This window comes from Columba livia, chromosome 14 (genome assembly GCF_036013475.1).
Source record: "Columba livia isolate bColLiv1 breed racing homer chromosome 14, bColLiv1.pat.W.v2, whole genome shotgun sequence".
NCBI classification, from domain to species: Eukaryota; Metazoa; Chordata; class Aves; order Columbiformes; family Columbidae; genus Columba; species Columba livia.
This window is the reverse complement of record NC_088615.1, coordinates 3,871,809-3,897,062: the sequence shown is the minus strand read 5'-3', so window position 1 is coordinate 3,897,062 and position 25,254 is coordinate 3,871,809. Positions and strand designations below refer to the sequence as shown.

The following is a 25,254-nucleotide window of genomic DNA, read 5'->3' as shown; positions in this document are numbered from 1 at the left end:
ACGTTTGCATTGTGTTCCTCTGGCTGCTGGTTCTCAGTGGTCAAATTTACCACTTCCCCCCCACCTCTTCTCCCTGTTCATAGTCTCCTGTGAGGAACTGAAAACAGGCTCGAGAAACCTTGGGTAAATTAGGCCTGTAGGCAATTCAGAATTCTCCCTTCTGGAATTTCAGGTTAAAAATCTGATAAAGTGGAGAGGCAAGTGCTGATGTTTTCAGAAGCTGCACGGATTGGTTTCATTGTGCACAGCTAAGCACTTGGAACACCCCCTATGTAATTACTGTCTGAGTTGATTACTAATTATTTGTGTATGATAGGAAGCAGTCCCGGGCTGTGAACTCTTGAGCTGTTTCTGCATAGCATGCAGGGTGTTTTTCACCTCTAAATAATGCAATTGTGTATATATTATATACAAATATGTATTTTTAAAATATATTAAAATATGTATAATTTGGTAGGAATCTAGTGAGTTTGTCATGGATGGTCCATTTCCCTTTCTGAAGATCACCTGTAGTTGCTTGTTTTGAGCTTAAGTTTCAGTAGAGACTAGTGTTGGGAGGAAAGAAAATCTCAGCCTCCTTTAGAGGTTCACTGTGTTCCCAACGTGTTCTGGTGCCAGGTCGCTTGATGCGCTGTGTGCGATGTCCGGTTGCATACCACTCCAACGACTTCTGCCTTGCCGCCGGCTCCGTGGTCCTCGCCTCCAACAGTATCATCTGCCCCAACCACTTCACTGCGCGAAGGGGCTGCCGCAACCACGAGCACGTCAATGTCAGCTGGTGCTTTGTCTGCTCAGAAGGTGAGACAAGCTGTTCTGGGTCCCCTGTCACCGAGTGATGCACTGACGAGAAGTCACTAGAGCAGGCAGAAGCTTTGCTAGTCCAGAGTGCGCTAGTGAGAACTAAAACAAGTTGCCTTCCTGTGCAGCCCATTGAAGTCCAGCTTCAGGCTTGGACTTCTGGATCCTTAGAAGGGTTCTTCTTGCAGCGTGAATAGGGCACAGCTTTTGAAAAGGGTTTGCACAAGAGCATCATGCCTGATTCTCTGCTGTATCTGTCTGGGAATGTGGAGTTCAGGGCTCGTGTGCAGTGACTCTGATAATTCCTCCTCCTTTTCTTTGCAGGGGGCAGCCTTTTATGCTGCGAGTCGTGCCCGGCTGCATTTCACCGTGAGTGTCTAAACATTGAGATGCCAGAGGGAAGCTGGTATTGTAATGATTGCAAGGCAGGCAAAAAACCACACTACAAAGAAGTAGTCTGGGTGAAAGTTGGGCGCTACAGGTAGGTGAAGGTAGAACAGACTTGTCCCCATCCCTTCTTCATGCAGTGCTCATGGCGACTGAGGTGAGAAGCTGCTCCTCTCTGCAGGGTACAGTGCAGCAGTCTCTGGCTTTTTTGCATGCATTTAGCGGCTGGTAAAGTGCGTGTTTCCATCTCCAGTAGCCTCTTGTCTCCCCACCAGCCTTGCTGGTAGCCCTCACGCACTTTTTCCCCGTGTCTCCACACAGTAGCATGCTTCTGAGGTGGTTGTCAGTGAGGAAGCTAGAGGTTTCATCTGCCTTTCCCTGTGTTGCAGGTGGTGGCCAGCTGAGATTTGCCATCCTAGGACAATTCCTGTCAACATCCAGAAAATGAAACATGACATCGGCGAGTTCCCCGTGCTGTTCTTCGGCTCCAAGGATTACCTGTGGACACATCAGGCCCGTGTGTTCCCTTACATGGAAGGTGATGTCAGCAGCAAAGACAAGATGGGGAAGGGCGTGGATGGCATATACAAGAAAGGTAACTTGTCTGCGTCCAGGGAGGTACATGTTCTTCTTCTGTTCATTCCCGTGTGGAGAAGTAGCATTCTTGTAACAGGAAGATGTCATCTTAGAGCTAAAGTGCAATTAAATTTGTGAAATGAGCTGCTACTTATCTATCATCCAGCACACCCAGAGTATTTGTTGGTCTGACTCCCAGAGTGGGAGAAGGGTGTGCAGATCTTGAATGCTTCTCCAACTCTGACATAGCCACTCTAAATCTGAGTGAGCTGCTGCTTTGTTGGTATCTGTATATAAAAATGCACTTGAGAGTTGTGAGTGCAGCTGCCTGACACCTCTGCCCAAAAGCAAGCAAAGCCAGCTGACAGTTTGGATGCTTCCTCCCCCATGGGCAGATCCCGCACTGCAACTGCTGCTCTACTGCATTGGCCTTTCCTTCACACTCCTCTGGTGAACCTCGGCCTCTGAAGGACGTGGCCGGGGAGCGTTGTGGGTTGAACTGTCAGCACTGGGTGGACGCTGGCAGCCCAGCTTCGTGTGGGCAGAGGGAGTTCCTCGTAACACAACCTATTCTCTCATTTAGCTCTTCAGGAAGCTGCAGTAAGATTTGAAGAGTTGAAGGCACAGAAAGAACTGAGACAGCTTCAGGAAGACAAAAAGAATGACAAGAAACCTCCTCCCTACAAACACATCAAGGTGAGGGCAGGTGGGGGGGGACAGGTGTGGAAGTCTTGAGCTGTCGGTGCAGGTGATTTACAGGCTTCAGGGTGGAATGGCCAAAGCTGCTTATGTCCATCCATCCTGGCCTTCTAAGGAGATCAGCACATCGGGGTCCGTCCCAAGGAGCACCACAAAATACACTTGGGCTCCTTCATCACATCGGGGTTGTGGCTCACCCAAGCATGGCCCTGCTTTGGAGCTGGTTTTGTACTGGGAGAGCTGGGCACCCTGGTTGCTTGGAGCAGCCGTGCAAGAGCCAGCAAAGGCACTTCTGTCTGTCCGGTGGCAGAACAACCTAATCCTGTGAGTCTTGTCACTCCAAACGAGGTGATGAGCTCACAGACTGAATAAGAGCTGGGAAGCAGCAGAGGAGAACACAAGAGTGAGAAGGAAGTTCGGAGGTGGGAGGCAGTACTGTAAGAGGGAGGCTGTGTTGAAGAGATTACTCAGGGTTTTCTGCAGGGTTTGCCTTTAAACGGTGGAGGAGGATCAGGACTAGGCCAGCCTTGGGCAGGCTGCCAGCGCCGAAACTTTGCTCTGTGGTGGGACTGGATACATTGTGTGGGGTCTGAAATAGTTTTGCTAAATGATCCCCTCCTTTCGTGTTCTGGAAGAGGAAGGGGAGACAATGGTGTTGCTCACCCAGGCAAAGAACAGCGAGGAGCTTTTCTTCAGTGTCTGTCTCAAAGTCCTGACTCTCTGTTAGCCGCATTCCAGCGTTGGCTGCCGTAACCAAAACCAAAGGACCCTGTTCGTGCCACAGACACTCCAGTTGCGTCTCCACCTGGTGCTGCACTCTACTTCCTTCCGGAGCAATTTTTAGAGGGCTCCCTGGCCTGACTCTGAGCTCCTCTTTGGGCCTTCCAACCCCAGCCTTGTCTGGTTTTTCTTTCATTTACAGTTGGGTAGAGAGCAAACTGCTTGTGGTCTGGTGTGTAGGTGTGCTCTCTGTACTGTCACAGGCAGGCCAGCCTGGTTTTCACAGGGACAGCCAAGAGCACAAACAGCTGGAAGGTAACAGAATCAAAACTCAGGGCTGTAAGGAAAAGGTTATAACTGTGTACCTCTTGAAACTGTGTGCCCAGAAGTAAATATGTGCCTGTCCTTGTGTCCTTCTGCCCCTCGCTGTAACCAGCTGGCACTACAGCCTGTCAGACTGTAGGCAGGGTCTGAGCATAGCGGTGACTGTCAGGATAACTTGTTGTCTTTCTTGTGCATCCAAGGTGAACCGGCCGGTGGGTAAGGTGCAGATCTTCACTGCAGACCTGTCCGAGATACCGCGTTGCAACTGCAAACCAACAGATGAAAACCCGTGCGGCCTGGACTCGGAATGCATCAATCGCATGTTGCTTTATGAATGCCACCCCATGGTCTGCCCTGCTGGGGAGCGCTGCCAGAACCAGTGCTTCTCCAAGCGCCAGTATCCCGAGGTTCAGATTTTCCGCACGCTGGCACGAGGCTGGGGCTTGCAAGCCAAAACAGACATCAGAAAGGTACATACTCTTGTTTCTGCGTGTGATTTTCTGTTGCCGCTTCCCTCTTGCTCAGTGTTGGTTTCAATAGATCAGAAAAACTACTGTCTTCCATAATTTGAAGACGACTTCTTGCCATAGAATGCCATTTAGGAAAGAAGTGGATGAATTTGACTTTCCAATCCTGACAAGAATGTTTTGGCTCAGCTAACCAAGAAAATGGTTTGCATGTTGGTGTCCCACAGGGTAAGAAAGATCATTGCTCCATCTGTCTGCTCATATGGACAATGGGCTTTATGAGTACACCACAACACTGGCCCAAAAACAGTGCTCAGGATTTCCAGACAGGGAGCAGTGATTATACCTCTCCCCCATTCTTGAATAGCCAGACTTTTCCAGCATGAGAATCTTCATCCGAAACGGAAACCAGGGCTTGGCTCTTATAAAAGGGTAGCGTCTTGGAAATGGCTCCTATTGCTGCTGAAACTGGTGTCTCCAGCTAGAACACTTGTATATATTTTTTTACATCTAGAGAACAGTAGTTCTGTGGACACACGTGTGCTGAATAACAGTAAAGCAAAGAGAACCCCAAATCTAAGAAAGGGTGAAGTGGAAGAGTACAGTTAGCATAGTAGGAGAAGAATGTTTGAAAAAGGAATGGGGACAATGGGGGAGGGCTTATCTTTCTGCTGTCCTTTCGATAGCAGGATGAAAAAGTGTGAGTCTGTCCTGTTGAGGCTTTACTTTGTGCTATGATGTAGGTTAAAGGATCTCTCTTGCCATTCCACACGCCTGTGGCGTTTCACTTTCAGCAGGCAGACTGGAAACAGCAAAACCCAGTTATTTCTGGAGGCACCTGGCAGCCCCAGAGGAGCAGAGCTGGGGATCCCTCTGCCGGGTGCAGCGCAGTCTCTGCTGCACTTTGCTGCAGGGAACTCCGTGGATTTGCTGCAGGAGCAGGTGCCGTAGGTGCATCAGCTGCTCCCTGGGGCTGGTCCCCAAAGGGTATTGTTTCCAGCTGCAGCACTGTTCTGCTGTGCTTTGAGCTTCTTGTGGTTTACTTTTATGCTGTCCAGGAATGTTAATTCTTTCCATAGCACAAAGAACAATCTGATAGCTGTTGTTGCTTTATTTAATTGATTTCAAGTTATTCGTTGAGTGTGTGAAACGGAGGAATGATTCAGGGCTCTTGGATTATAGGTCAGGCTTGTTGCAGTAGCAGAAGGGAAGATGTTTATGAAGAGATTTCCACAAAGGAAACGGGAACTGAGTTTTAGCACGAAGGTGGGTGTCCCTCAGTCCTGGAGGGAGCTTGTCTTACCGGTTTGTTGTTTTCTCTCTGACAGGGTGAATTCGTTAATGAGTATGTTGGGGAGCTAATTGATGAAGAGGAGTGCAGAGCCCGAATCCGCTATGCTCAGGAGCATGACATCACCAATTTCTACATGTTGACACTGGATAAGGTATGTGGAAGGAATTTCTCTTGCCAGGTTCCTAGGCAGAATTAAAATGATTGCAAAGAAGGCACGATAAGGGGTTTTCTCCAGCAAGTAAAGAGGTGATAAGAATTGCTCATGAGCTGGTCTGCATTTCCACTACAGAAAAGACTAAAAGAATCAACATGCAGTAGAGAAGTTTGTTTGATATCAGGATTAGGAGGAAACTCTGAACCGACCACTGGAGATGGTTCAGAAGAGGTGAGGCAGTTGTCGGAGCGCAGTAGTACTGCACTCGATCGTAGATGCTGTTTCAGCATAACGAGGTGAATTTGTAACCTCGGGACCCTTCCCAGAGCCGAACCGTGGAGTGTCCAGAGCTGGGCTGCTGCGTGCCAGAGGAGGCACCAGTCCTCAGGTGTACAAGTTTTGGGCACAGTGAGACCCTCCTAAGTTCAGATCCCAGGTCTTGCTGATCTAAGTAAAACGTTGGAGTTTGTTATCCCGCAGACTCCTCAGTGGTCCTGGAGGCCGGGTTGTTGGTGTGAGCTCCTGACTTTCAGAGGTGAGTAGTTTTGTCAGCAGCTTTCCACACTCTGTCACTCAACCTTGGAAAGATTAGAAGGAAACCATGAAAACGGGTATGGGAAGAAGCTGTTGAGTGTCGGACAGGATAACAATGGCACTGCTTTCTGGGTCTCCCCTCTTCTTGCTGGAAATTCTCAATGAGCGTATCTTGTTCTCCTTGTCTGGCTGAGTGGGAGCTGGGACAAAACTGAGTGTTAATATCTCCCTCGTTATTACAAACCCAGATCTCAGTTGCAGCCGCCCTCTTCTCTCTGACTCAGTCTAACAAACAGTAGTGTGCTGCACAGGAGTGTACCTCACACATGACATACTGTTCCTGTTTTCCTTCTATACATTGACGTACAAGAAGTAGGAACTGGTGTTTTGCTTTTAAGCAGAAGTCAGGGTCCGGAGCCTCAAGTGCTGCCGTGGCAGCGTGCTGGTGTGGTGGCTGTCCAGCGCTGCCACCGCAGGGAGAACTTCACGGAAAGCAGCGGTAGCGCTTTCCTGGCTGTTCAGGAGCCTGTGGGTCTTTGTAGAGGAAGATGATGGTGCACAGGAGACTATTGCTGTGTGACTTGCCAAGTGCTGACCAGAGACATCAGCCTGTGGAACCTGGTTGGGTGTGGGTTGATTGTCCAGGCGACCCTGCAACACCTGCCACTTGTATTTGGTTAAAACACGTGTACGTACTCAGGTGCGTTGCAGACATAATCAGATGCCTTGCTTGTGCTTTTCACTCCTGATTAATGCTTTCCTGGCACACTGGTACCTGGGCTGCAACAGCTTGAGCAGGAAATGACAGTTGATTAAATGTGTTTTTCTGTTTTCTTTTCTTGTTGTTGTTTTGCAATTCCAGGATCGAATCATTGATGCTGGACCAAAGGGCAATTACGCTCGATTCATGAACCATTGCTGCCAGCCAAACTGTGAGACTCAGAAGTGGTGTGTGAATGGCGATACTCGGGTTGGGCTCTTCGCACTTGTGAATATCAAAGCTGGTAAGGAGCCCCGCTCTGTCGGTGCCGCAGGTGCAGGTGTGGGAGCCTTTCTGTAAGGAAGGAGGATGGCTTGTAGCTCCATGGGAAGATACTTCGTTTTTGTTTTCTTATAGGCAGACTTGACACCAGTACTGACACAATGAAACACATACATCCGTGGTAAAAATGGAGGTTCATAGTTCTAATTTACAGGGTCAAGAAGTGGAACTAAGTCCACTACAGCTTGGGGGTGAATGCTCCTTTTGGCTGTAGGATGTGGTAGGAGTGTGGGGTTGTGCTGAATTTCCAATCCACAGGGTCTGTGGGGAGATGAATAGTTGGAATCCTTGTGCAGCCGGTTGTTCATGTTCGTATCTTTCACAAGTGCTTTTCCTCAGCACTCAGACGTTCTGCCCCATCGGTCATTACAACTTGCTTGGTTTTGTTCTGCTTCTGTGCCAGGGACTGAGCTGACTTTCAACTACAATCTGGAGTGTTTGGGAAACGGAAAGACCGTTTGTAAATGTGGTGCCCCAAATTGCAGCGGCTTCCTAGGAGTGCGGCCAAAGGTATGATGCTTCCTTTAAGCTTTTGTTCTTCCAAATGGCCTCTTTGCATAGATGTGTATCATTTGATGTGGAGATCTTAGGAAGACTAATCCCATCTGGTTTCAGTGTGACCATGAGAACACTGCTTGAAATGAGTTGAATATGCAAGTTTTCATTCTGAGGGAGCAGATCTTTGACCTCAATTATTAGGGTTTGTATAAACAACGACAGGATTTTACACCAAAAGTGTTAATAATTTTTTTTTCAGAATTTTCTGCTTATTATCACAGCAGTTTCCACTGCACTAGAGCAGCAAAGGGCAGGCATGGGCAAGACTTCCATCGGATAACCAATAAACCACAGCTCAGCTCATTTCCCAAAGTAAAGGCTGTAGTAAGCATGCAAACTCACATTCCTTCAGCCTGGAGTTGTTTCAGAGCCACAAGGCCTCTGCATCACCATCTTTGCTGCAATAAGAAAGTTCCTATTCTTCCTTATTTTAGTTAAGCGACTGAAGTTTACACGTCAGGCGCGAATAATAAATTTGCTGTATCTCTAGTAGAAAAATCACTAGCTTTTTGAACTCACTGACTTCTGAAAGCTTTGTTTTGTAACTGGAATTGTTGCAGCAAAAGGAGTTTATTTCAATTACCTCCTTGTGTGAGCTGGTTCTCGTTGGGAAAAGGAGAATAACAGGAGCTGTTGGCCAAGTTCCCAGCTGTCACCAGCTAAATCTGTGTCTCAGCTGTTGGGTTTTGTTTCAAGAGCTTCACCAAATCAGTCTGTAATCCCTTTGCTCTGGCATGTGGGGACTGGTGGCTGACTTACCCGTAGTTAAGGGTTAAAAGCTCCAGCACCACAGTTGTTAAGCCCTGTCAATATATAATAAAGGGAAGGTTTTTTGACTCCTCCGGAGAGCTTAGTTCAGCAGAAAGAATTAACTTATCATAGGAAAACAAATGTCTTTGGAAGTTGACAGATGAGGTGAATTACACATCTGGTGTATTTAGTTCATTTTTGGGTTGAGATGTAGAGTTCAATTGATTTTGTGCTGCTCCTGTGTTATACGTGGCTTGAGTGTCGTTTTTTGGCCAGAAATTGCAGGTTGCATGATGGAAATCAGAGAAAGGTGCCCTTTAGTTGGCATTGATGTTCTGTTGTGATGCCTGAGGCGACTCATTCCATCTTGATGAGGTGGGATAAGAAACAACACCCAAGGAAACAGTACCTTGGTTTTTTTCGGTTGTGTTTGTTCATGTTGGTTGGTTGGGGTTTTTGTTTGGTTGTTTTTATTATTATTTTTTTTACCTTTTTTTCCTAAATTAGTCACATAGTAGATGCATTTTTAAGCTTCCTGAAGATACAGCAAGACAAAACTTGGCTGATTATACTCAAGTTCACTCTTAAAAGTGACCTTTCTGACTGGGAATCACTTAGTCCAGCTGTTAGACCTGGCTTAGACATTCAAATTAGCTGTGAAAGGTTTTTCTTACTGTCTTTGTAATTAGATGGCCAAGGTACTAGACACTGAGAATAGGTGGAATAGCTTAGATGGAGTGATTTCCCTGCTTGCATTCTCAGTGATAAGAGAGGCCAGACTTGTCCCCATTGTCAAGGGGGATGATGGCATGAAAACAAATATCCACATGTGAAGGGGAAGGAAACAATCAAGAAATGAAACTCCCTGGAGGCAGGACAGCTGGGTAACCATGGCTACATGATGGTAGATCTGGAGGCAGAGGTTTTAAATGTTTTAAATGTGGCTTTGTTTTTAATCTTGATAGGAGAGGAGCGCTCTGAGGACCTGGCTGGGGAGGGGGGAGGCAGCCTTGGAGGAAACCTTGGGCCAAAGAGAGCGCTTAAACCATTTAGATGCGGATCTTGGGATCAGTTGTGTTTATGTCCTTACTGCTTGTGACACAGCTGTTGGGAGCACAGCGATTGAACTGTACTGGTGACACATCTCTGGTGTCACCGGTGCTGGAGAAGGAGAGGTGGGAGCAATCGCAAGGGAATAACTGGTTATAACTGGGGAGCGGCTGGAGATCAGTCGTGGGGTACATCAGAGTGTACACCTGGAGGGTAACAGCAGAAACAAATCCACGGGGATTTGGTCATCGATGGTCTCTCGTGGTGGAGAAGGAGCTTTTGTGCAGGACTGAGCTGCTGTGGCGACGTGGCTGTGAGAAAAGGCAAATGCGGGCAGTGCTTTGGGAGGGATTTCCCATTTTTTTGGAGAAGTGTTGATGCCACTGTACATGGCTTGTGAGGCATCGTATGAAGTAAAGTGTATGATTTCTGTAACTTGTGTTTTGGAGAAATAAACTCATTAGAGGCAGCGAAAAGCCATTGGGAAGTGTGGAGGTGCAGACTGTGAAAGCGTTTGGTTTGTGAAAAGGAGAGTGTGTCCTGGTGGTAACTTCAGGGAGAGAAAAACCCGCAGAACGAGATCAATGTCGACACAAACCCCCCAAATAGCTCTGAAAACCAATCACAAATAAATTCAGACTGAATATATAGAGGGGGTGAGGAACATCAAAAAGTGCAGGAAGGCCTGGGGGAGCCCACTTGTGAGAGTCACACATGCAAGGAGACCCAGCTGCTGTGACCGAGGACCTGAAGAGGCAGTGGGAGGTGGCACAAGCTCAGCGACAGCAGACGGCCCCCGCTCCTCCTTCTGCTCTTGCTAATTGTATGTATCGCATTTCTAACCAGGCTTTGGTACAGAGCTCCCAGGCTCTTTCAAAAAAAATTGATATGAAGAAGTAAACTTAGCAGAGTCAATTGTACTGTTAAGCAGCATTCTTTATTTGATCAGTGCTGGGGAGCAGTGGGGATCATCCCCCATAAGTGCTCCAAAGACTGGATCATCTGGCGTTACTTATATTCACATAATTATTACATATGCATTACAGTTTTTGAAAATTTGATGTACAATACATCTATAATTGATGATATTAGTTGTAATTGTTTAGTTTCTTAAATACAATACATAATTATTAGTTAAATATAAACTAAGCACTCTGCTTCTAAACAGTGTATCCCTTAATCTTCTGTCTCTCTTGTCCTGCAGAAGGATCTGAAACTTTTAAAATATCCCTTCATTTTGCAGGTAGTCAGAAAGCATTTATCCCATGTCAATTAGCTACTGATGTGTGTCTTCTGTAACTTAATCACAGTAGACATGAATTTGGCAACTTCTCTTCGAAATGAGAACTGTTTGCTGCAGTAAATTGTTTGGGAAATACTCAGAAGCTACATGCTACGTACATTTCAGGTGTGGCTGGCAGTGGGATTTTTATTTGCAGGTTTGCAGTTACCTCCAGCGTAGCAGAAGCGAACAGACAAGCAGGGGCAGAGACCTGCGCTGACTGGTGTTATTTCACCCGCAGAGCCAGCCCAGCCTCACCGAGGAGAAGTCCAAGAAGCTCAAGAGACGGCCGCAGATGAAGCGCAGGTCGCAGGCAGAGGTGATGAAGGAACGAGAGGACGAGTGTTTCAGCTGCGGGGATGGAGGGCAGCTGGTTTCTTGCAAGAAGCCGGGCTGCCCCAAGGTTTACCACGCCGACTGCCTCAACCTGACCAAGAGACCCGCAGGTCAGTGCCCCGCGCGGCCGCGCTCAGCTCGGAGCACGGCGCTGGCTCGAGGTGTCCCAGGCGCTGCTCGCCGCGTCGCACTCGCTTCATAGCGTCTTAAAATGCAGAAGAATCTCTCTCGCTTGAACAGACTCTGTGGCACAACCCTGGTTTGCACCCCACTGTGACTGTGAAAAGATGGTTTGCTGAAGGGGGAGCTGGTCCTTGCCTGAGGAGCGGAGCTTGGGATCCGACCCCATCTGTGGAGCATCCCAGCGATAGCTGAGGTGTTGGTTCCTCAGCCTGGCCGCTTCCCCAAAGTTAAACACAACTGAGTGAATTGATAGGAGTTGAGAAAAACGTGTTAGATGTGTGAATAGAATTCATAGTTAAGGAAAAGAATGATTTCAAAGCATATTCTAGTTTGTCTGGAAATGAGGACAGAAGGTTGACATAAAAATAAAAAATATTCAAAAAGTATTTCTTATTAAGTGCAGAGAAAGAAATGGGCTCCCTGTACAAGTGATGAACTAGTTCATTAGTAGCTCAGTGAGTGTAAAGTTATATCCATTAGAGGAAAATATTGAAGTTGCATTTAAAACTCTTTAAGGAGCTGGTTGGGGGGAGTGTTTCCTCTGTTGTTTCAAGTTGTTTTGGTTACTGAAGTTGTTCCTGGGACCTTTAATGATTGTTCGGGTTTAACCAGTGCTCAGAAAGGCACGAAGTCTGACCTGAGTCTTGGTAGGCCAGTTATCCCCACATCTGCCAGGCCGGGAGGGTGGAAAAGCTGATGCTGGCATCAAGTGCCTAAAGAATTAAATGGCAAAAACATAAACCATAATAGATGGCAAGTTTTTAGGTAGAATAACTCATCAAACCTAATTAAGGGGTTTTTGCCAAGATGATAAATTTGGTTAATGAAAGCAACTGCATTGAAGTAATTTGTTTAGGGGGCTGTAAATATTTTGATTTAATGCTCTAAGCGTTGTCAAAATCAGGAATGCTCTGGGCAGTATTTTCTGAACACGTGGGGCGGGCTCAGCAGCGTGAAGCAGGCGGTCTGCGGAACCTGCGGCTGCCGGAGTCACCGCGACGGAGCCACAGGCGGCCTAGAGGGACCGGTAGCTTGGTTTATAGATGGGAGAAATTATGAGGGGGTGTGTGTGTTAAGTTTTGGGGAGAATTGTGTTTATGCAGAAGAGCTTGGATTGCTTGTTGCACAAGCGCTGTAACAGAGCAGTGTGAAAGCTGAGGGGGACTCGGCTCGTTTGTACAGAAACATCCTGGGTCGGGGTGAGGGAGTCCCGGATATCATCTTTCTGTTCATTTTTATGTGTTTAGGCAGGGAGCTCTAACATCCCAGCAGCTTTTCCTGTGCTTGGAAATCTCCAATAAAGGAGAATCCAGCATTTAGCCTGTTCCCCTGCTTCCCATTTGAAAAGTTTTGTCTTGAACAGAGACTTGCCCACTCTCTGATACCATTTTTTATACACTGGGAGACTGTTATCTCCTTAGTCCTTTTCCGGCTTAAACACAAGCTCTCCTTGCAGCTCTTATTTTCTAATATTATTACTCTTGGTCCGCTCTGGACTGTGTCCCACCCGCCTATGCATTTTTTTAAACTGTGGTAACAAGAGGATTTTAAACAGCATTGCAGCCGAGGCCTTGCCAACGCTGGCGGAACAGAATAATTGCTTCGTGTTTTACATAAAATATCTCAGGAAATGAGAATCACTTATATTTATGTGATGTTTGTGGTTTGCCTTGTCATCCTTGAGTCCTCTTGTCTTGATCCTGTTCACGTATTTAGTTTATTTCTTCCTCCTGCCGTCGTGCTTTGTTCTGATATTTATTTCATTGCACCTTGTTGGTGAAAGAGCATCAGTCCAGTTTAAATCCTGAGCCTGTCTAACCAGATTTCTGCAGTTCCTTACGGCCTCACTGTTATCTACCCATTTTTGTAAGGGTATTTGCTGTTCTGCTTCTAGAAACTGGAACTAAAGTACGCACTAAAACAGACTCCTGAAGGACATTGTCGGAAGTGCCCCCTCAGTTTGCCATTAATAGCAGTTTTCTATGAATTTTCAGCCAGTTGTAGCCATTTTACCATTTTTGCGCGTAGGTGGTTATTTTCCTTGCCCGCTCTTTACAGTTATCATACAGGACGTGAAAGGTTCAGCACTTTTTACTTCAGATGTTTCTTCTGCCATGGGCATCGCTGGAGTAATTGGAATTTCCTGCTTGTTTGCATGTCGCTAATTGTGTGATTGCTTCCGAGAGCTCCTCGGGGCTGTCTCTGGAGAGGCTGCTTATTCATTAGGTCTTTTATCCTGTCAAAGACCATTAGAGTGGTTTGATAGGATTTATCCTTCCTGCAACCCTACTGGCAGGTTTTGACTTCCTTTAGTTTTCCATGCTTATAAATGACCTCTTACAATAATTGTCCCAGAGCCCTCGCAGTGGCCGAAGTGAGTGTTGGGTGTTGCAGCTTTGGCTGGGGGGAGCCTGGGGCCGAACCACTCAGATCAGCTACAAGTGAAAATTAAAAAAGGGGGTCTCTGAACTGTAATGGTTTTGTTTTGTTGTGGTTCTTCATGATGATGTTGATGCTGGTGGTGAATAGATTGGACGTGGATGCAGAGCTCCTCAAGGAACAGCCTGCCTTTGTGATAAGCAGTATTTTTTTATCATGGCCATACACAGAGGTTAAAGAAGATGCCTTTAGTACAAAGACAACAGAAACTTGTTCCCTTGTGATCACTGCCCTCTCACTTCTTCTTTCTGATAAACAGGAAGGGAGGTTGTTGGCCCAGAGTTAACAAAGACTTAGATGAACCTGACGCATCTACTTTAAAAGACCATTTGGTGTGTTATACACAGATATTGCTACTGTCATCTGTGGGAATCGGAGCCGCGGGGGCGTGCAAGCTGGGGGTGTCTGCGCCTCTCTGGGTGCCCTGTCAGTGTTGTGGTGGAGCCGGATGGGCGTTTGGCCTGACCTGCCCTGCCGTGGCTTATCATTGCTCTTATTGCTTCCAGGGATGCAAGTACCTGTTAACTGCCCATGGAGCCTGGGAGCTGTGGCAGAAACTGAGGATGACATGTAGAATTGTATGGGAGTATTACAGGGGTGTTCCCCTTGTCTCTTCCCGGTGTACCCCTCCTAAGGCCTGTCTTTTCTCCTGTGTCTGTGCTGCAGGAAAATGGGAGTGCCCGTGGCATCAGTGTGATATGTGTGGTAAGGAAGCAGCTTCCTTCTGCGAGATGTGCCCCAGGTCCTTCTGCAAGCAGCACCGGGAAGGCATGCTCTTCATCTCCAAGCTGGATGGACGTTTAAGCTGCACAGAGCATGATCCCTGCGGGCCTAACCCTCTGGAGCCAGGAGAAATCCGTGAGTATGTGCCTCCCATAGAAGCCCTGGCTAATGACGAGGACACGCAGCCACCGGAGCAGCTCCCTGCAGACACAGACCTGAGCGTTCAGCCTCTGGACAGCCCACCTCAGTCTGTGGCCCTCAGAGTGCAATCACCAGAAAAGCCCCCCGCCACCCTAGCACTGAGGCTGCCGCCGTCAGACAAGCCCACCACCACCCTGGCCCTGCGGCTGCAGCCCTCAAACAAGCCCCCCACCACCCTGGCCCTCAAGCTGCCTCCACCAGATAAACCACCTGCCACCCTGGCACTGAGACTGCCACCGTCAAATAAACCCCCCACTACCTTGTCACTGAGGCTGAAGCCATCCAACAAACCCCCCACCACCCTCTCGCTCCGGCTGCAGCCTTCAGACAAACCTCCCACCACCCTGTCGCTCCGCCTGCAGCCGTCGGACAAGCCCCAGGCTGCCCTGTCCCTGAGGCTGCAGCCAGAGAAGCAGCAACCCATCATCGTAGCGCTGAGGCCTCAGCAGCCCGACAAACCTCCCACCAACGCGGTGCTGTGGCCGCTGGACGAGTCCTCCGGTGACGCCTCGCAGTCTGACCTGCCGAGCAAATCTCCTCCGGGAACTCCACAGTCGTCGGATGAGTCGCTTGTCACCGCTGCTGCCCTGCAGCTCCAGCTGTCGGACGAGCCTCCTGCTGCCGCCGAGGTTTTGGAGTTATCGGACGAGTCTCTCCTTGACACCGGGAGCCAGCACCCCGAGCTGCTGGAGGAGTTCCCAGAGAAATGCCTGCATCCTCAGCTGTCGGACAGACTTCTCAGCGTGGCAGGGACCCTGCAGTCCCAGCTGGTGGATGAGCCTCCTGCGACCGATCAGCCTGAGCCTCTGGACAAAGCTCCTGCCCAGAGTCCGCAGCCTCAGTCTGTGGAAAAGGCTCCCGGCTTCATGGTGCCGCAGGTCCCAGCATCAGAGGTGGCTCCCGGTGCTGGGGTCCTGTGGCCTCTGCCCATTGGAAAAGTCCCCAGCTCCCCGGTCTCACGGATCCTGCCTATAGAGAAGGCTCCTCTATCGGCTGTGCCCTGGCCCCCACCTCCAGAGAAGGCTTCCTTCTCCGGGGCAGTGCGGGTCCCCGCTGTGGAGAAGGCTCCCAGCTCCGGGCCGCCCCGTCCCCTGCCTCTGGAGAAGGCTCCTGGCTCCCGGTCACCACACATCCTGCCCACGGAGAAGCCTCTCGGCTCAGGGGCCCTCCGCATCCCACTCACACAGAAAGCGCTGGCCCCTGGGGTGCTGCGACCGCTGCCTCCGGAGAAGGCTGCCGACTCCGTGGCCCTGCGGGTCCTGCCTTCAGAGAAGGCTCTTGGCTCCGGGGTGGCCCGGCCTCAGCTCTTGGAGAGGCCACTCACTCTTACAGCTCCGTGGCCTCAGGCGTCGGACAAGCTGGCAGCTGCCGTGGCTCCTCGGCCTCAAGCCTTGGACAAACCTCCGGCTGCGTCAGCACTGAGGCTGTTGCTGTCAGAGAAGGCGCTGCGGCCTGTCGACCAGAACGCTCAGCCGAAGGAAAGAGGAGCCCCCGGTGTGGAGCTGAGTCCCCAGCAGAAAGAGAGGACCATGTTAGCTGGGGAGCAAATCTCTTGGTCTGCTGGGAAGGCAGTGATGCATGTCGGACAGGTACCTTGGCCTACAGAGAAACTACAGACACATGAGCAAACCCACTGGCCCACGGCAAAAGCGCTGACCCCTGCAGAGCAGTCTCCCCGGATAGCAGAGAAACTACCAGAGCCGACCCTTCAGCCTGGCTGGGAAGTGGCCTCAGCCCCCGCAGAGCAAACCCCTTGGACATCAGAGCGATTGCGTGCGTTTGAGCAGACCCCTCGGCCAGCCAGGGAAGCGCCGGTGCCCCCGGAGCAGGTGCAGTGGCTTGTCACAAACCTTCAGACAATTGACCAGATTTCTTGGCTGAGTGGAAAAGCAAAGACTCCTCGGGGCCAGGACCCTTTGCCTGAACAAAACACAGCGCTGGCCTGTAACCAGGATTCTGTCTGTCATGAGTTGGCCGACTCAGAGCCAAAGTGAGGTTGGTGAATATGGGAGACAGGTTTCAGTCTTTTAATGTTTAGGGAGGGGGTCTTTTTTTTGTTTCTTTTTTATTCACTCCCCTGAGCCCAGCCCCTGACCCGTGCACATCCCATCCGTATTCTCTCATGACGTGAGCAAGGACATTCACAGTCTTGAGTGTGGCCCAGCCGAAGGGAGAGAGCATCTGTGACCTTTTCCTCTTCCTTTTACAAATGGTAAAGCTGAAATAAAGAGTCCACTCTGGGTAAAAAAAAATCTCCAATTCCATTGGAATAGTCACATTACTGATCCAGCATGTTCGAGCTTCAGGTCTGTAGGCGGGTTCCCCGGTACAGCCAGGGGCCTCGCTCTCGTTACCGTGTTTAGAGGGAGCAGATCTGTCAGGCTGCCCAGGACCAGAGGTGTTCCAGGGATCGGGCGCTGAGCAGTCAGTGTGTGCCCTTGGACTCTGTGGAAGAGGGAAGGGGTTTATCTGTCGTCTGCCCTGGCCTCTGTCCCTGTAGGGTGTTGCTTTTCGAGGTTGGTCCATACGTTCGCTGGGACACGCGGCGTGTGTGGGTCACCGAAGGACAGGTATTGTCTCTAGCGGAGCTGGGAGAGAAGCTCAGTGCAGTTTTCTCCAGCAACAGGCAATATCCATTCAGGCTCCTTTGTACAAAACTGCAGGTGGCCAGGCCTGAGAAACAGGGAAGCTGGAGGAGGTCAGGGAAAGGAGAGGTCTTGGAAGAAGCCTCTGGCTGTTTTGTCATCCTTGTGTCTTAATCCTTTAGCACAGTACATGCAGTGTCTCCTGCGTTTGAAAACGTTGTGACCTGTAAAGCAGCAATAGCAGAGCAGGGCAGAGTGGCGTTTCCTCGAGGTGCTGAGCACCGTCCCAGCAGGGTGCGGGTGCTCCCTTTCAAATTTCCATCCAGTCTCTTCTTGACTTGTGTCGTCACCAGGAGCCAGCAGACTGAGCGGTCCTTTCTCCCCTCAGACGTGTTCAGGACGTGTTCACACTGCGCCTGCTCTTCCTGGCAGCGGGCGCACCGCTGAGCTGCAAACGGAGCCCGTCCCGGTCACCGCGCAGCGCAGAGGCGAGGGTGCCGTGGCTGGATCGGGACCCATCTCGACGGCTTCCCCTTGGGTAGCTTCTGGCTTAACTCTTCTGCAACCAAAGGAGACTTGAATTAACTGGACTGTATTGGTGTGCATGTGTGTGCGCGCGTGTGTCCTTCCAACTGAATAGTAGTTCTCACACTGGAACACGGTGGGCTCCAGCACCTGGCTGGCTTTCTTGTTTCCTCTTCTCCCTTTTCCAGTTGAGGAGATGCTGAGTACCTGGTGGGTGTCAGGCTGGCGTCCAGACTAGACCTGCTGAAAGCGTTGAGGCACAAGTTCACTTGGCTGCGGTGTTTGCAGGGCAAACAGTAGAGTCCCAGGGACCTGCGGAGTGTCTGGCGGCCACCGGCACCCTCGCAGGCGGGAGGAGGACGGGCACCCCGCGATGGGGACCGTGTCCTGCCAAGGACACGCTGCTGACCAGCGCCGTCCCGCTCTCCCAGCGCGTTACCTCTGCGGCTCCTGAGCTCTGCCAGTCCGGGCACCGCAGCCTCGGGTCTTTGTTCCTGTCACCAGAGCCTTGCGCAGCCCCGTGTGTCCTTCTCCTTCTGTACAGGTCCCTGCAGGAACAGGAGCACGTGGCTCCGGGCCGACCCTCTCCTGCGATTCGGGAGCACGTCCTTGTTCCCGCCTGGCTTGCAAATGCCGCTGCTCCCAGAGCAGGCGGTCGGGAGCTTTGCAGTGTTCTATGGAGGGAGGCAGACGCTTGTACTGACACAAATCCCCATCCGTTCTCCTTTCCTGACAACGTCCTGCTGTACAGGCTGGGTGTGCTGGGCACGAGGGGACGTCACCAGTGCTGTGGTGCATCTCTTCTTTAGTCCGAATCATTTCAGATCCTCTGTAGAATAGCTAGTGACGTCAAAAAGCTTTATGGCTTATGGAAACTTACCGTGTGATGTTTTTTTCCGGGAAGACTGGCAGGTTGGTTCCTGCTTGCTGCTGAAACTGGGAAAATGCAAGCAGCTTGTGTTTCTGCGTGACTCCTGCACAAAGGGAATCAGGACAACTCCTCAGAGCCATTGAGAGAGAAGATAATCTAAGGGCATTCATTAACTTTTTTAAACAAAATTTTAAAATGGTAATGAGGTTCAGTATATTGAGTATTTATCATGTGTGAGAAGGAAAATAAATCTTGAATTTACATTTATAGGCCTTCCCATGAGCTGGACTTAGTCATGTAGATTGTGTAAGTAGGGTTGCCTCGGTGCCAGCCGCCCAGCCAGCTACAGCTGTAACCAGAGTATCCGCACTGCTCTGTCCACCTCCGCTTCGCGTTGTCACGTGTTAACTTAGCTACTTGTTTCATGAAAAATAAACTGTGAATATTTTTGGTGCAGGCTTTTTTAAATCTGTAAAATGGAGAAGTTCTCAATGGATTCTCGTAAGTGCAGGTTTGAAAAATCATTTATATAAATCGTGCTCATGTAACAGGGTGTGAGGTTCACAGCAGCACCTCCCACGCAGCAGGCTCTTACCCTAAAGCTTCTTTTGAACAGTGAACGTGGATTTTAACCGTTGCATGGCATTGCAAACCCACAGCCTTATTCCTTGCGTCTGACCGTACCCCACCTCTTTTCTTGTCTCCTTTCACGCCTTTTCCACAAGGATCCGGGTTTCTGGCTCTCGACCTCCCAGCTGGAAAGTTGACTTCAGTGTAGCTGGGAGGCTGCTCGGTGAAGTTGGTGTTTGGAAATGCAACTGAAGGTAGAAGCCAGTGAGCTGCTCATCCCTCCTCACCCTCGTTGGGCCCCTGGGCAATGCTCTGTCAGATCAGGACGGCATTTCAGGCATTCGTGGGGCTTGCAGGGGAACAGGGGTGCTGGGGGAGTGGCTGTGCTGGGTCACCTCAGCGGGGCCTGGCCGGGTGTGGAGACGGGTCCTGGCAGCCCTGTCCTGCCCAACCCGCCATTGCCAGCAGCGGGAGTAAGCAAGCTATATTATTATCATATGCCTGCCTTCGTCAGCAGGGAGAAATGGGAAGCAGCTCCAGGCAACACAGCCCGGTAGAAAGGAAATACGGGCTTTCCAGCACTTGAGGAGACCGTGGCTGCTGGTGGCAGCTGCTGGTGTTGCCTTGGAGGAGAAGAGGGAGATGCCTGTACGGACCGAGTCGGGTTCTTCTTCTGCAGTTCATTGCTGTCTTTGGAGTTCTGCCAGTTTGAATCACGGGTGTTTTTAACGTAGAGGAAGGCGGCAGGTGACAAACCCCTGGCAGATGGTTCCTGCGGGAGAGAGGCTGTGCAGCTCTGCTCCTTGCGCCGCGCTGGGGCCGGCGAGGGGCGCGCGTGGCTCTGCCGGGGCCGAGGCCACCGTGCGCTGCTGTGCTGGAGGGATCTGACCCCTTGGCCACCAGCAGTCTCAGGTCAGGTGTCATTGCACACAAGGTGGGAAGGAGGCGACTCTTGTGTTGATTCGCTGTTGTGAGAGTTGTAGAAGCAGCATCAGGGGGGTGATGATTTCTGCTCAGAGCCATGTCCCTTTCCCTGCTGTCCTTGGGAGGCTCACGGGAACTTCCCAGGGTCACGAGCCCGCTCCCACTTGTAGGAATGGATCCCCCTTCCCAGTTCCGAAAGGGATGAAGGATTTGCTCCCATACAAACGCTTCACGGGGCCGGAGGGGAGCGGGCACTGTCCTGCGTGGCTCGTCCCGTCAGCACCACTTGCTGGGCTGGTGCCCACTGGCAAATCCAGCCAAAAAGCAACCGCTTTAAGGGGTAATCCCATACTGCGCATCTTCAGATACTTAACTAGCTGATAGTAGCTTGCTTTATTGCTCTTCTTGAGTTAAAACTTTTCCTATTTAACAAAAAAAACCCCACAAGAACCAGATTCACTTCAATGCACAAAGTGTCCGGGTGGTACTGTGGGAGTATGTGTTACAATTCAGGGTTAAACCCCCCCAGCCACAGGCTTCGCTTTGAAGGTGTGACTTAGTGAAATGCAGGAGATGAGAGAGATGTTTGAAGGACAGTAACATACCAAGGTGAGATAATATGGATTTAGGGTGCTAGAAGAGCTTCAGCTCCACAGAACAAGGAAGAAAAAGAAAAACAAATCAACCGCAACCCTGACGCACGTCGGCAGCGGTTTGAGCTGAGTGTGCTGCGCCGATCCTGCCCGGGGACTGAGAAACCTCAGACCTTCAACACCTTCTGTTTATATTTTAATTTCAGCCTTAACTTTGGATTTTGCTTGATGTTTGGAGTAACTGTAATTGTAACCTGCTTGTAATGTGCTTTGCCCTAAAATTAACTGATGAGGCTTTTCAGGCTTTGCCAGCCAGTGAGTGTTAATGCAAAGTGGCAAACCGTGCAGCTACTCTGAGAGTACAGAGGGGGCCGGCGAGGGCTCACACCGTGTTTGATCCCCCAGGCTTTGTCTGTGCTAATGAATCCCCTGTGACAGTGGTGATGCTGGTGGCAGCGTTAGCAGCCAGAGGCGCGCGGCTGGGCTGCCGGGGCTGGGAGCTGGGATGCTGGAGCGTGGGGACAGCTCTGCCGCTTGCCTGGCTTCATCAGAGTCCCGCCGGCGCGGTGGCAGTGCCCTCGCCTAGCAGGAGGTGGGAAAAGGACAACATTTCTGCTGCGGATCCTCCAAAAGCGACCTCAGCCAAGTCCGGTGCGGGGGGACAGCGTGTGTGAGCTTGGGCTGGAGAAGTGGTGGTGATGGACAGTCCCTACAGCACTGAATCTACCTCCTAGGGAAATCTGAGAAATGGGTGTTGCTATGTCCTATTTCAAGGTAAAGTTTTAACCAGTTTGCCCTTGGCGAAGCACTTGGGCTATTGTGGTGCTATTGTAACCGTTGGCAGCTTAGCACAGTAGGGCTGGAGGGATGGAGGTTTGCTCGCCGGTGAGTCCGTCCCTGGTAGCTGGGGCTGGGCTTCGGCGTGCGGGCTGAGCAGGACGAGGCGTGACTCAGTTCCTTCGGTTTATGATGGTTTCGAGACCCAAACCAGCGTGCCAGTGGGCCCCGGGAGCGAGTGGAGCCACGTGAAGCAAGGCAGGCGTCCGCTAACTGCATGTTCTTTGTGTCCGTTTGGTACTGAGCTGGTTTCAGTTTTTGGTTTTGTTTTGTTGGGTTTTTTTGTGTTTTGTTTTGGGTTTTGTTTTTTTTTTCCCCTGATGTTTCCAAGTTGTTGACTTCGAGGAACTGGGTTTTGTGAATTTTTTTAGACACTGGGAACTTGTGAAAAGGAAAAGCAGCAGCACCGGGAGGCTCAAGGTGGCTGGAGCTGAGGGTGGCCCCGGCCGTGCTGGGTGGGAGGATGTCAGGGGTGCTGCCGCGGGCAGGCAGGAGCAGCTCTCCTTTAGGCAGCGGCGTTCCTGGCCCTGCTCAGCTCTGGTACCATCTCCAGCGCCCCGTGACGCACCCGATGTGTCGGATACCGCGCCTGGCGTCGAGTGTCCCCTGCCGCCCTCCGGTGCCACGTGCTCTTGGCTGGGATCCTGCTGCCAGCTGGGCTGGGGGCCCCGGGGCGGGGGTGCAGGAGGCATCGCTGCGCTCAAGCAGCGGCACAAGCTGTGCTGAAGCCACGAGCAGGTTTGCTTGGAGCGGGGAAGCCTCGGTGTGAGCAGCCCCACGCTGGGGGGAGCCCCCGTGGGGTCCCATCCCGTGGGCTCGGCCAGAGGGGAGCGGGCAGGAGTTGGGGTGCTGGGGCCATCCTGAGCAAACGCTGCGTGGGGGACGCGTGGGCGCTTGGCCCTGGCCAGGACTCCTCTGTCGGTTCTAAGCGGGGATGCCAGAGCAGGTGGGAGAAACCTACATATTTCCAGCATGTATATTATTTTTAGAAGAGGGAGAGGGGAGAGTCTTGGACCATTGATTACTTTCATTTTGCTCCCCTTAGACTGTTGGCTGTGTATGTGAAACTTATAATGAAAAGAGGGTTGCCCTGCCCAGGTGCTCCCAGAACATGTACTGTAATTCTTTGTATATAGATGAAAAATTACTGTAAAGTAAAGTTTAACTTTACTCTTGATGTCCTCTTGTGGTTTGTCTCACCAAGGTGGGGGGGGGCGACAGCCTCACACAGCTCAGACCACAATGCGTTTTATTTACATTGTACACCTTAAGAGAAGATGCTTAAACAAAGCTGTGAAGAGTCAGGCAGCATCTTCGAGAGAATAAGTTAACGGCCGTTGCTGGGCCACAGCAGTGACTCGGGCAGCAGCTCCTCTGAGCACCGGGAGGCGGGGAGAGGGTCCCGGGGTGACAAGCCCACGGCTCCTGGCGCTGTGCGGAGCCTCTGCCGCCCCGCACGCCGGAGCAGAGCAGTCCGCGGGGCTGCGTGCCGGGACGGGCCCGTACAGCTAAAACACAGCAGGTAAAAATCCAGAGGAGTGGTGCACGCCGGCTGCCCGGCCGGGAGCAGCAGTTCCCTTTTGGCAGGAGGTCTCAGTGGTGGCAGCAGCTGTAGAAATAGGCGCCGCTCCGCTGGCCCAGGTCAATGCCCTTCTCCTCTGGAAGAGAGCAGGGGCAGGCAGCTGCTGGCAGCCCACAGCTCCATGCCACGCGGAGCCCAAAAGCTGCAGGTCCCTTGGAAGGGGTTTGGTGTCCCCCCAGAGCAGCGGCGGGGCTCACGGCTACGGCACGGCCCAGCGCTGGAGGCACAGCTGGGCTGAGCGTGCCCGGGCAGGCGCAGGGCTGAGCGCCGGTGCCGCAGCCGGCGAGGCTCCTGCCTGCCCGAGTGCCAGGGCCACCCACAGCCCCGCCAGGGCGGGCTGGCCAAGCTGAGCCTGGCCCGAGCAGCACAGGGACACCGCGATGGGGCCCAGTCTCTGCAGGACAACCCCCCAACACGGACCTGCGGCAGCCCCAGCGAGCTGGGGGGCGAGGAAGGGCCCTGCCAGACGCACAGTGCTCATCCTCTCCACAGCACGTGCACCCCCCGGCGTGGGAAAGGACGGGTCCTGCTCCCTCACCTGTCATCACCTGGAAGGCGGTGAAGTGCACGTAGTCCTCGGCTACCTTCTGGAACAGCTCGTCTGGGGGAGGGCGGGCAGGGTGGGTGTGAGTAGCCCCAGCGCTAGGCAGAGCACCCCCAGCCCTGCCCAGGCACGATCAGCAGCACGGAGGCTACTCACCCACACTCTGGCCGGTCTTACTGGAGGTCTCGAAGAGCTCTGCCTTGATCTCTGCAACGAGGGCTGGGGTTGGCACGGGGGGCAGGACACAGCCCCACAGGCTTGGCTCCCCCCTGAGCCCCCCCTGGGGCACGGCTGGTGACGGCGAGCTGGCGGGGGCCCAGGGCAGGCTCCGCGCTGTCCCCTCGGCCCAGCTGGCCACATGCCTGCCCGTGTCAGGACACGCTGTGCCCAGGCAGGTCCCTGGCAGAGCCCGCGCCTCAGCGTGCAGGGAGCCAGGCTGTGGATCCAGGGCCGAGGCAGAGCCCCTCGTGCTCCCCAGGCACACGTGGATGCTGCAGCTCCATATTCCCCAGGCCCCCCCCCTGCCTGGAGCTGCGGGAGCCCGGGAAGGGCCAGCACTGCCCAGCCCCAGCATCCTGGTCCCGCGCAGTGCCCAGACGTACCATCGGCATAGTCCTGCACGTCGTGGAAGTCGACCCCGCGCTTCCTCCTGTCCTCCTCCAGCAGGTCGCTCTTGGTGCCACACAGGTAGATCCGGCAGCCCTGGGGCAGGCAGAGGGGCAGAAGGGATGTGCCCGCAGGCCCAGCCCCACCACCGGCTCCCGTTCCCCTCCGGTGAGGCTCCGCAGCCCCCCCGTACCCCCAGCCCGGCCGTTACCTCCTCGCAGTTCTGCAGCTCGTTCACCCAGAACTTGGCTCGCTGGAAACTGCTGCTGTCGGTGAGATCTGAGGGAGAAGGGTAAGATCTGTCCCCTCCCCCGCCTGCCGACCCCCCCGCTGCAGCACCCGGCCCGCCGGCCCCGTCCCCGCCCGGAGCCCTCCCGGCCGCCGGCCCCGTCCTCACCGTAGCAGACCACGGCGGCCCGCGCCCCGCGGTAGTAGATGCGGCTCATGGCCTCGTAGCGCTCCGAGCCGGCCGTGTCCTGGGGGGACAGGGGAGCGCTCAGCAGGTGCGGGGTGACCGGGGATGGCACAACCCCTGGCCCCGTGCTTACCCAGATCCCCAGGGTCACCGCCTGGTCCCCCACCGATATCACCTTGGCCACGAAGGCGGCCCCGATCGTCTGGAAGACAAGGAGGAGGAGCGGTGGGGATCGGCCCGGGGACGCGGCGGGATCCTGCTCGGAGGTGCGGGGGCATGTGGCCTGGGAACGCGGGGGAACGGTCCCGGAGACACGGGGCAGCCCGGGGGGGGACAGGACACGAGGGGGCCATCCCGGGGGCACGAGCGGAGCGCGGGGGGCACCGTCCTGGGCACATGGAGGGGCGAGCCTGGGAGCACGGGGGAGCGCACCCCGCGGGCGGCCCGTCCGGCGGCAGGGCCGGGGCCGGTGCCGGTGCCGGGGCCGGCGCGGTCACTCACGTTCTGGTAGGGCCCGGGCCGGAAGCGGCGGTGCGCGCAGCGCTCCACCAGGCTGCTCTTGCCCACGCCCTCCTGCCCCAGCAGCACCACCTTGGCGTCCACCCGCCGCCCGCTCATCCTCGCGCCGCCGCGGGGCGGGGCCGCGACCGGGCGGGGCGGGGCCGGCGCGGCGGGAGCGGGGGCG

At 52.7% G+C, this 25,254-nt stretch overlaps 2 protein-coding genes across 9 annotated transcripts in view; one reads left to right on the top strand and one right to left on the bottom strand.

Moving 5' to 3' along the window:
- NSD1 (nuclear receptor binding SET domain protein 1) overlaps window positions 1–22,599 on the top strand; it is a 60,964-nt gene extending 38,365 nt beyond the window's left edge. For 5 of the 7 annotated variants that reach the window (XM_065029562.1, XM_065029564.1, XM_065029563.1 and 2 more), the window contains exons 14-23: window positions 619–798; window positions 1,123–1,279; window positions 1,575–1,780; window positions 2,345–2,457; window positions 3,705–3,974; window positions 5,300–5,416; window positions 6,816–6,957; window positions 7,399–7,505; window positions 10,877–11,081; window positions 14,260–22,599. In XM_065029562.1, the coding sequence (XP_064885634.1) occupies window positions 619–798; window positions 1,123–1,279; window positions 1,575–1,780; window positions 2,345–2,457; window positions 3,705–3,974; window positions 5,300–5,416; window positions 6,816–6,957; window positions 7,399–7,505; window positions 10,877–11,081; window positions 14,260–16,511 (3,749 nt within the window). In that variant the 3' untranslated portion in view covers window positions 16,512–22,599. The remainder of the gene's footprint in view (window positions 1–618; window positions 799–1,122; window positions 1,280–1,574; window positions 1,781–2,344; window positions 2,458–3,704; window positions 3,975–5,299; window positions 5,417–6,815; window positions 6,958–7,398; window positions 7,506–10,876; window positions 11,082–14,259) is intronic. The other 2 variants (XM_065029565.1, XM_065029558.1) reach the window with 2 other exon arrangements.
- A 55-nt stretch (window positions 22,600–22,654) lies between these two features.
- On the bottom strand, window positions 22,655–25,243 carry RAB24 (RAB24, member RAS oncogene family). Of its 2 annotated transcripts, XM_065029618.1 has the most exons (8): window positions 25,071–25,242; window positions 24,703–24,771; window positions 24,552–24,630; window positions 24,366–24,433; window positions 24,151–24,250; window positions 23,705–23,755; window positions 23,543–23,605; window positions 22,655–23,080 (listed from the first exon to the last, which is right to left on the bottom strand). In XM_065029618.1, exons 1-8 carry the CDS (start codon window positions 25,185–25,187, stop codon window positions 23,016–23,018), a joined length of 612 nt encoding a protein of 203 aa, XP_064885690.1. In that variant the 5' UTR covers window positions 25,188–25,242; the 3' UTR covers window positions 22,655–23,015. The 2 variants fall into 2 exon arrangements, with proteins under 2 accessions (XP_064885690.1, XP_064885691.1); XM_065029619.1 differs by lacking the exon at window positions 24,703–24,771 and having other exon boundaries at window positions 25,071–25,243.
- Between the last annotated feature and the right edge of the window lie 11 nt (window positions 25,244–25,254).

Bases quoted from the DNA above. Each gene is read 5' to 3' on its own strand.
- RAB24 (XM_065029618.1), bottom strand. From the start codon at position 25,187: ATGAGCGGGCGGCGGGTGGACGCCAAGGTGGTGCTGCTGGGGCAGGAG. The intron at 24,251-24,365 runs GTAACGGCCGGG...TGCCTGCCCCAG, and splicing joins AGCTGCAGAACTGCGAGGAG to GGCTGCCGGATCTACCTGTG. The intron at 23,756-24,150 runs GTACGTCTGGGC...CCCTCGTTGCAG, and splicing joins CGTGCAGGACTATGCCGATG to AGATCAAGGCAGAGCTCTTC.